Below are 10000 nucleotides of genomic sequence, written 5' to 3' on the forward strand. Positions count from 1 at the left end.
TCACCATCAGCATCGCCATCAAGGGAGCTGTTTGTTAAGGCTCCTGCCGTGACGGGACGATTGTGTCGCCGCGCCTGTTGTCGTTGCTATTTTGTTGCTGTTGCATTTGCTGTTGTCGTTGCTGTTTTGTTGCTCCTGTCATTGCTGTTTTGTTTCTGTTGTCGTTGCTGTTTTGTTGCTGCTGTCATTGCTGTTTTGAGCCTGCTGTCGTTGTTGTTTTGTTGCTATTGCCTTTGCTGTTGTCGTTGCTGTTTTGTTTCTGTTGTCGTTGCTGTTTTGTTGCTGCTGTCGTTGCTGTTTTGTTTCTGTTGTCGTTGCTGTTGTTTTTGCTATTTTGTTTCTGTTGTCGTTGTTGTTTTGTTGCTGTTGCCTTTGCTGTTTTGTTGTTGCTGCTGTCGTTGTTGTTTTGTTGCTGCTGTCGTTGCTGTTTTGTTGCTGCTGTCGTTGCTGTTTTGTTTCTGTTGTCGTTGCTGTTGTTTTTGCTATTTTGTTTCTGTTGTCGTTGTTGTTTTGTTGCTGTTGCCTTTGCTGTTTTGTTCTGCTGTCGTTGCTGTTTTGTTGTTTTTGTCGTTGCTGTTTTGTTGCTGCTGTCGTTGCTGTTTTGTTGCTGTTGTCGTTGCTGTTTTGTTGTTGTTTCCTTTGCTGTTTTGTTGCTGTGTCCTTTGCTGTTTTCTGGCTGTTTTGTTGCTGTTGCCTATGCTGTTTTGTTGTCGTTGCTGTTGTGTTCTGTGTCCCTTTGCTGTTTTCTGCTGTTTTGTTGCTGTTGCCTTTGCTGTTTTGTTCGGCGCTGTTGTTTTTTTTTTTTTTAATGTTTACTTTATTGTTGAGCGGTTTTTTACTTTTGTTTATTTGATATGTCGTTATTGCTATTAATGATATTTATATTATCTTTACTCTTATGGGTAGTATTCTTATTGATATTATTTCTAAGATTTATATTGATATTTTACCCTTATTATTATCATCAATACCGTTATCATTATACTCGTCATCATCATCATCATCATCATCAATTGCTATCCATTCCATCTTCAGTCCCATCCCAGCCGATCCCTCTGAAATCAACCCACCCGTAACCCAGTCAACCAACCAATCCCCTCCGAGGCCGTTAATCAACCTCAACCCAATCACCAACCCCAACCCAAACTGGCCAATCAACCAATCACAGGCAAAGCAAGGGATCAATCTCAGTGCAACACCTCAACTAATCCTAACCCAATCACTCAAGTAATCCCAGCTCAACCAATCAGCAAATCCCAGCTAAATTAATCAACCAATCGCAACCCAATCATCAACCCACCCACCCAGTCCTCACGCTGCCCACCCCGTCCCACCCACCCACCCAGTCCTCATGCTGCCCACCACGTAACACCCACCCACCCACCCACCCAGTCCACACGCTGCCCACCACATCCCACCCACCCAGTCCTCACGCTGCCCCACACACCCGTCCCACCCACCAAGTCTCACGTGCCCACCACGTTAAACACCCCCCCACCCACCCAGTCCTCATGCTGCCCACCACGTAACACCCACCCACCCACCCACCCAGTCCACACGCTGCCCACCACATCCCACCCACCCACCCAGTCCTCACGCTGCCCACCCCGTCCCACCCACCCAGTCCTCACGCTGCCCACCACGTAACACCCCCCCACCCACCCAATCCTAACGAATCCCTTATTCTCCGTCGCAGGGCTGGATCGCTTCGGGCGGCGCAACCTGGGGCGGCACCGGCGGAAGGAGGGCGGGCGGCGGAGCAGCATGGGCGGAGGGGGGGGAGGGGGCGAGGAGCTGCCCCCCCACTTCGACCCGACGTCGCCCACGCAGATCAAAGCCCAGCTGGGGTCGAGCGCCTACCTGCCCTGCAAGATCAAGAACCTCGGGGACAAGGCGGTAGGGCACGCCGCTGCTTGGGGAGGGGGGAGGGAGGGGGGAGGGGAGGGGAGGGGAAAGGGGAGGGGGAGGCGGGAAGGGGAGGGGAAAGGGGGAGGAAAAGGGGGAGGGAGAGGGGATTGGGGAGTGGATGGAGGGCGGGGGGGGGGGGGGGGGGGGGAGGGGACAAGGGGATTTGAGGGATTGGTTGGAGGCGAGAGGGGGGGGGGTGGGGCGTATGAGGGGAGGAAAAGGGGGAGGGAAAGGTGATGAGAGTGCGGGGGGGGGGGGGGGGAGGGGGGTGAGAGAAAGGAGGTGGAAAAGGTGAGTGATGAGTGGATGGAGGGCGGGGGAGGGGGGGGAGAGAAAGGAGGTGGAAAAGGTGAGTGATGAGTGGATGGAGAGCAGGGGGGGGTGGGTGAGAGAAAGGAGGAGGAAAAGGTGAGTGATGAGTGGATGGAGGGCGGGGGAGGGGGGTGAGAGAAAGGAGGTGGAAAAGGTGAGTGATGAGTGGATGGAGGGCGGGGGGGGGGGGGGAGAGAAAGGAGGAGAAAAGGTTATAAGTAATTTGGTGGAGGATGTGATGTAAGGGTAGAGGGCTGGGGGGGGACGGGGGGGATGAGGAGAAAGGAGGTGAGAGAAAGGGTGTGAGAAGTGGATGATGAGAGAGGGGGGGGGGGGGGGGTGGGAAAAAAGAGGTAAAGTGAGTGGGGATTATAACGGGGGGGGGGGGATGGGGGGGGGGGGGGGGTAGGAGAAAAAGAAGTGGAAAGATGAAGTGGGAATGGACAAAGGGCGCCTGGGGGGGGGGTAGAGAGAAAAAAAAAGAGTGGAAATAGGATTGATGAGTGGATGGAGAGCAGGGTGTGGGTTGAAAAAGGATTGGGAAAAGCGTAGTGAATGCGGATGGAGAAGCGGAGGGGGGGGGGGGTGAAAAAGGAGTGAAAAGTATATATTGGAGAGAAGCGGTGGGGGGGGGTAAAAGGATGGAAAAGTGATGAAAGAAGATCAAAGGATGTCGGAAGGGGGTGAAAAAAGTGAAAAAAGGTGTAAATGATGATGAGCGGAGAGAGAAAAGAGGGTGAAAAGGGAGTGCAAGAGTGAAAAGGGCGGGTGGCGAGAGAAGAAGTGGAAAAGTAGTGATAGTGGATGGAGGGCGGGGAGGTTAGAGAAAGGCAGTTGAAAAGGATGATATTCATGGAAGGCGTTGGATAGGGAGGCGGAGAGGTAGAGAAAGAGAGGAAAAAGTAGTGATGATGGATGAGGCGGGGAGGGGGAGAAAGAAAGGAGGTGGAAAAAAGTGAGTGATCTGGATGGAAGACGGGGGGGGTGAGAGAAAAGGAAGTGGAAAAGGTGATTTGATGGAGTGGATGAGAGGGCGGGGGGGGGGGGTTATGAGAGAAAGATGAGGATAAGGTGAGACAGATGATGGATGGAGAGCGGGGGGGGGTGAAGAAAGGAGGAGGAAAAGGTAGTATGAGTGGATGGAGGCGGGGGGGGGGGGGAGGGAGGGGAAAGGGAGAGGATTAAGTGATGATATGGATGGAGGCGGGGGGGGGGGGGAGGAGGGAAAGAAGGAGGAAAAGGTGAGTGATGAGTGGATGGAAGGGGGGCGGAGGGGGGGATGAGGGTAAGGAGGAGGAAAAGGTGAGTGATGAGTGGATGGAAGGCGGGGGGGGGGGGGATGAGAGAAAGGAGGAGGAAAAGGTGAGTGATGAGTGGATGGAAGGCGGGGGGGGGGGGTATGAGAGAAAGGAGGAGGAAAAGGGGAGTGAGAAGTGGATGGAGGGGGGGGGGGAGGGTAAGGAGGAGGAAAAGGTGAGTGAATGGAGAGTGGGGGGGGGGGGTAGGTGAGGGAAAGGAGGAGGAAAAGTGATGAGTGGATGGAGGGTGATAGTGACTTTGATAGAAAGAGAATGATAGCTTTTGTGATGCTGGTTATGATGATAAGGATAACGATAGTAATTATTATTGTTTTTATTGTTATCATTATCATTAGTAGCTGTATCATTTTACCTTTTCCATCTTTGTAATTTATCTTATCATCATGATTCGACCCTTTTGTTGATACCATGATATTCTCCTTCCCCCTTCCTCCCCCTCCTGTCACTCTTCCTCTTATTACGCTCTCTCTCTCTCTCTGTCTATCTATCTACCTCTCTCTCTCTCTCCTGTCTCTCTTCCTCTAATTACGCTCTCTCTCTCTATCTATCTACCTCTCTCTCTCTCTCTCCTGTCTCTCTTCCTCTAATTATGCTCTCTCTCTCTATCTATCTACCTCTCTCTCTCTCTCTCCTGTCTCTCTTCCTCTAATTACGCTCTCTCTCTATCTATATACCTCTCTCTCTTTCCTGTCACTCTTCCTCTAATTATGCTCTCTCTATCTATCTATCTACCTCTCTCTCTCTCTCTCTCCTGTCTCTCTTCCTCTAATTACGCTCTCTCTCTCTCTCTCTCTCCTGTCTCTCTTCCTCTAATTACGCTCTCTCTCTCTCTCTCTCTTCTGTCTCTCTTCCTCTAATTACGCTCTCTCTCTCTCTCTCTCTTCTGTCTCTCTTCCTCTAATTACGCGCGCTCTCTCTCTCTCTCCTGTCACTCTTCCTCTAATTATGCTCTCTCTCTCTATCTATCTACCTCTCTCTCTCTCTCTCTCTCCTGTCTCTCTTCCTCTAATTACGCTCTCTCTCTCTATCTATCTACCTCTCTCTCTCTCTCTCCTTCTCACCTTCCCTAATTACGCTCTCTCTCTCTATCTTATCTACCTCTCTCCTCTCTCCTCTCCTGTCTCTCTTCCTCTAATTACGCTCTCTCTCTCTATCCACCCTTCTCTCTCTTTCTCTCTCCTGTCACTCATCCTCAAATTACGCTCTCTCTCTCCTAGCTATCTACCTCTCTCTCTCTCTCTCCTGACACTCTTCCTCTAAAACGCTCTCTCTCTCTATTCTATCTACCTCTCTCTCTCTCTCTCCCTGTCGCTCTTCCTCTAAATACTCTCTCTCCCTCACTCTCTCACCTGTCCTCACTTCCTCAACTTTAAGCACTCACTCTCTATCTCTCTCCCTCACTCTCTCTCACTCTCTCCAGTCTCTCATCCTCTCATTCAACTCCACACTCTCTATCTATCTACCCTCTCTCTCTCTCCTCCTGACACTCTTCCTTAAAATCCGCTCTCTCTCTCTATCTACCCTACCTCACTCTCTCTCCATCTCTACCTGACTCTCTCCACTAAATTTATCTCTCTCTCTCCAGTCTCTACTATCCACTCATTATGCTCTCGTCTCTCTAACTCTCAACCTCTCTATCTCTGCACTCCTGTCTCTCTCTCTAATAAACGCTCTCTCTCTCTATCTATTCTACCTCTCACTCTCTCACTCCTGACACTCTTCCTCTAATTATGCTCTCTCCACATCTATCTATCACCTCTCTCTCTTCTCTCTCCTGTCTTCTCTCCTCTAATTACGCTCTACTCTCTCACTCTATCTATCTACCTCTCTTCACTCTCTCCTGCGTCTCCTCTTCCTCTAATTAGCTACTCTCAATCTATCCACTCTCGCTCTCCTCTCTGTCTCCTCTTCCTCTAATAACTCAATCTCTCTCTACTATCTACCTACTCTCTCTCTCACTCCTGTCACTCTCTCTAATTTACGCTTCTCTCTCTCTATCAATCTACCTCCTCTCTCCTCTCCTGTCCTCTTCCTCTAATTATGCTCTCTCGCCATTCTATTACCTCTCTCTCTCTCTCTCCTGTCTCTCTTCCTCTAATTACGCTCTCTCTCTCTATCTATCTACCTCTCTCTCTCTCTCTCCTGTCTCTCTTCCTCTAATTATGCTCTCTCTCTCTATCTATCTACCTCTCTCTCTCTCTCTCTCTCCTGTCTCTCTTCCTCTAATTACGCTCTCTCTCTCTATCTATCTACCTCTCTCTCTCTCTCTCTCCTGTCTCTCTTCCTCTAATTACGCTCTCTCTCTCTATCTATCTACCTCTCTCTCTCTCTCTCTCCTGTCTCTCTTCCTCTAGCTACGCACTCCCTCTCTCTCCTCACCTGTCTTCCATCCACTAATTATGCTCTCTCCTCTATCAGCTACCTCTCTCCTCTCGCTCTCCTGTCTCTCTTCTCAAATACGCTCTCTCTCTCTATCTATCTATCTACCTCTCTCTCTCTCTCCTGTCTCTCTTCCTCTAATTACGCTCTCTCTCTCTATCTATCTACCTCTCTCTCTCTCTCTCCTGTCTCTCTTCCTCTAATTACGCTCTCTCTCTCTATCTATCTACCTCTCTCTCTCTCTCTCCTGTCTCTCTTCCTCTAATTACGCTCTCTCTCTCCTGTCTCTCTTCCTCTAATTATGCTCTCTCTCTCCTGTCTCTCTTCCTCTAATTACGCTCTCTCTCTCCTGTCTCTCTTCCTCTAATTACGCTCTCTCTCTCCTGTCTCTCTTCCTCTAATTATGCTCTCTCTCTCCTGTCTCTCTTCCTCTAATTATGCTCTCTCTCTCTCTCTCTCCTGTCTCTCTTCCTCTAATTATGCTCTCTCTCTCTCTCTCTCCTGTCTCTCTTCCTCTAATTATGCTCTCTCTCTCTATCTATCTACCTCTCTCTCTCTCTCTCTCCTGTCTCTCTTCCTCTAATTACGCTCTCTCTCTCTATCTATCTACCTCTCTCTCTCTCTCTCCTGTCTCTCTTCCTCTAATTACGCGCGCTCTCTCTCTCTCTCTCCTGTCTCTCTTCCTCTAATTATGCTCTCTCTCTCTATCTATCTACCTCTCTCTCTCTCTCTCCTGTCTCTCTTCCTCTAATTACGCTCTCTCTCTCTATCTATCTACCTCTCTCTCTCTCTCTCCTGTCTCTCTTCCTCTAATTACGCTCTCTCTCTCCTGTCTCTCTTCCTCTCTCTCTCTCTCTCTCCTGTCTCTCTTCCTCTAATTATGCTCTCTCTCTCCTGTCTCTCTTCCTCTAATTATGCTCTCTCTCTCTCTCTCTCCTGTCTCTCTTCCTCTAATTATGCTCTCTCTCTCTATCTATCTACCTCTCTCTCTCTCTCTCCTGTCTCTCTTCCTCTAATTACGCTCTCTCTCTCCTGTCTCTCTTCCTCTCTCTCTCTCTCTCTCCTGTCTCTCTTCCTCTAATTATGCTCTCTCTCTCCTGTCTCTCGTTCCCCTCTAATTACGCCTCTCTCTCTCGCTCTCCTCCCTGTCTCTCTTCCTCTAATTATGCTACTCATCTCTCTATCTATCTACCTCTCTCTCTCTCTCTCCGGTCTCTCTTCCCAATACGCTCTCTCTCTATCTATCTACCTCTCTCTCTTTCCTGTCACTCTTCCTCTAATTATGCTCTCTCTCTCTATCTATCTACCTCTCTCTCTCTCTCTCCTGTCTCTCTTCCTCTAATTACGCTCTCTCTCTCTCTCTCTCTCCTGTCTCTCTTCCTCTAATTATGCTCTCTCTCTCTATCTATCTACCTCTCTCTCTCTCTCTCCTGTCTCTCTTCCTCTAATTACGCTCTCTCTCTCTATCTATCTACCTCTCTCTCTCTCTCTCCTGTCTCTCTTCCTCTAATTATGCTCTCTCTCTCTATCTATCTACCTCTCTCTCTCTCTCTCCTGTCTCTCTTCCTCTAATTATGCTCTCTCTCTCTATCTATCTACCTCTCTCTCTCTCTCTCTCTCCTGTCTCTCTTCCTCTAATTATGCTCTCTCTCTCTATCTATCTACCTCTCTCTCTCTCTCTCCTGTCTCTCTTCCTCTAATTACGCTCTCTCTCTATCTATCTACCTCTCTCTCTTTCCTGTCACTCTTCCTCTAATTATGCTCTCTCTATCTATCTATCTACCTCTCTCTCTCTCTCTCCTGTCTCTCTTCCCTCTAAATAACGCTTCTCTTCTCCTCTCTCTCTCCAGTCTCACTTCTCCTACATACGCTCTCTCTCACTCTCTCTCTCTTCTGTCACTCTTTCCACTTAATTACGCCTCTCTCTCTCTCTCTCTCTCCTGTCTCTCTTCCTCTAATTATGCTCTCTCTCTCTATCTATCTACCTCTCTCTCTCTCTCTCCTGTCTCTCTTCCTCTAATTACGCTCTCTCTCTCTCTCTTTCTACCTCTCTCCTCTCCACACTCATCTCCTTCTCTCTTCCTCAATTAAAATCGCTCTCTTCTCTCTCTCTATCTATCTCCCTCTCTCTCTCTCTCTCCTGTCTCTCTTCCTTTAATTACGCTCTCTCTCTCTCTCCTGTGTCTCTTCCTCTAATTACGCGCTCTCTCTCTATCTATCTGCCTCTCTCTCTCACTCTCCTGTCTCTCTTCCTCTAATTACGCTTTCTCTCTCTCTCTCTCTCCTGTCTCTCTTCCCCTAATTACGCTCTCTCTCTCTATCTATCTACCTCTCTCTCTCTCTCTCCTGTCTCTCTTCCTCTAATTACGCTCTCTCTCTATCTATCTACCTCTCTCTCTTTCCTGTCACTCTTCCTCTAATTATGCTCTCTCTATCTATCTATCTACCTCTCTCTCTCTCTCTCCTGTCTCTCTTCCTCTAATTACGCTCTCTCTCTCTATCTATCTACCTCTCTCTCTCTCTCTCTCTCCTGTCTCTCTTCCTCTAATTACGCTCTCTCTCTCTATCTATCTACCTCTCTCTCTCTCTCTCCTGTCTCTCTTCCTCTAATTACGCTCTCTCTCTAACTATCACCTCCTCGCTCTCTCTCCTGTCTCTCTTCCTCTAATTACGCTCTCTCTCTCTCTCTCTCTCTCCTGTCTCTCTTCCTCTAATTACGCTCTCTCTCTCTCTCTCTCTCCTGTCTCTCTTCCTCTAATTACGCTCTCTCTCTCTATCTATCTACCTCTCTCTCTCTCTCTCCTGTCTCTCTTCCTCTAATTACGCTCTCTCTCTCTCTCTCTCTCCTGTCTCTCTTCCTCTAATTACGCTCTCTCTCTCTCTCTCTCTCCTGTCTCTCTTCCTCTAATTACGCGCTTCTCCTCGTCTATCTCTCTTCTGACTCTCTTCTCTAATTACGCCTCTCTCTCTCTATCTATCTACCTCTCTTCTCTCTCTCTTCTTCTGATCGCTCTTCCTCTAATGATGCTCTCTCTCTCAACTATCTACCTCTCCCATCTCTCCCTCTCTCTCTCTCCTGTACCTTCCTCTAATTACGCTCTCTCTCTCTATCTACTACCTCTCTCTTCATCTCTCTCTCTCTCCTGTCTTCTCCTCTGATTACGGCTTCTCTCTCGCTATCTAATCTACCTCTCTCTCTCTCTATCTCCTGTCTCTCTTCTCTAATTAACGCTCTCTGTCTCTATCTATCTTAACCTACTCTCTCTCGCTCGCTCTCTCCTGTCTCTCTTCCTCTAATATTACGCTCTCTCCTCTCTCTCTATCTTGCCTCTCTCCTCTCTCTCTCTCCTGGCGCTCTTCCCCTAATTAGCCTGCTCTCTCCCCTCTCTATCTATCTACCTTCCTCTCTCTCTCTCTCCTGTCGCTCTTCCTCTAATTATGCTCCTCTCTAATATATATATCCTATATAACCAATCTCTCTCTCTCTCTTCTGTCTCTCTTCCCAATTATGCTCTCTCTCTCTAGCTATCTACATCTCTCTCTCTCGATCTCTCCTGTCTCTCTGCCTCTAATTACGCTCTCTCTCTCTATCTAGTCTAACCTTCCTCTCTCGCTCTCTCCCTGTCTCGCGTCCCTTAATTATGCTCCTCTCTATCTATCTACCTCTCTCTATCTCTCTCCTGTCTCTCTTCCTCTAATTACGCTCTCTCTCTCCTGTCTCTCTTCCTCTAATTATGCTCTCTCTCTCTATCTATCTACCCCTCTCTCTCTCTCTCCTGTCTCTCTTCCCCTAATTACGCTCTCTCTCTCTATCTATCTCCCTCTCTCTCTCTCTCTCCTGTCTCTCTTCCTCTAATTACGCTCTCTCTCTCTCTCTCTTCTTCTCTCCTGTCCTCTCTCCTCGAATATGCTCTCTCTCTCTATCTATCTACCTCTCTCTCTCTCTCTCTCTCCTGTCTCTCTTCCTCTAATTACGCTCTCTCTCTCTATCTATCTACCTCTCTCTCTCTCTCTCCTGTCTCTCTTCCTCTAATTACGCTCTCTCTCTATATATATATCTATCTACCTCTCTCTCTCTCTCC

General features: G+C 48.5%; 1 protein-coding gene across 1 annotated transcript in view; it reads left to right on the top strand.

The window, feature by feature from the left end:
- LOC122257028 (limbic system-associated membrane protein) overlaps positions 1-10000 on the top strand; it is a 53031-nt gene that overhangs the window by 37620 nt on the left and 5411 nt on the right. Inside the window, exon 3 of the mRNA XM_086530708.1 lies at positions 1697-1896. Within this exon, the coding sequence (XP_086386834.1) occupies positions 1697-1896 (200 nt within the window). The remainder of the gene's footprint in view (positions 1-1696; positions 1897-10000) is intronic.

Source organism: Penaeus japonicus, unplaced genomic scaffold, assembly GCF_977035675.1.
Source record: "Penaeus japonicus unplaced genomic scaffold, GWHDUDI00000001_assembly GWHDUDI00000034, whole genome shotgun sequence".
NCBI lineage: Eukaryota > Metazoa > Arthropoda > Malacostraca > Decapoda > Penaeidae > Penaeus > Penaeus japonicus.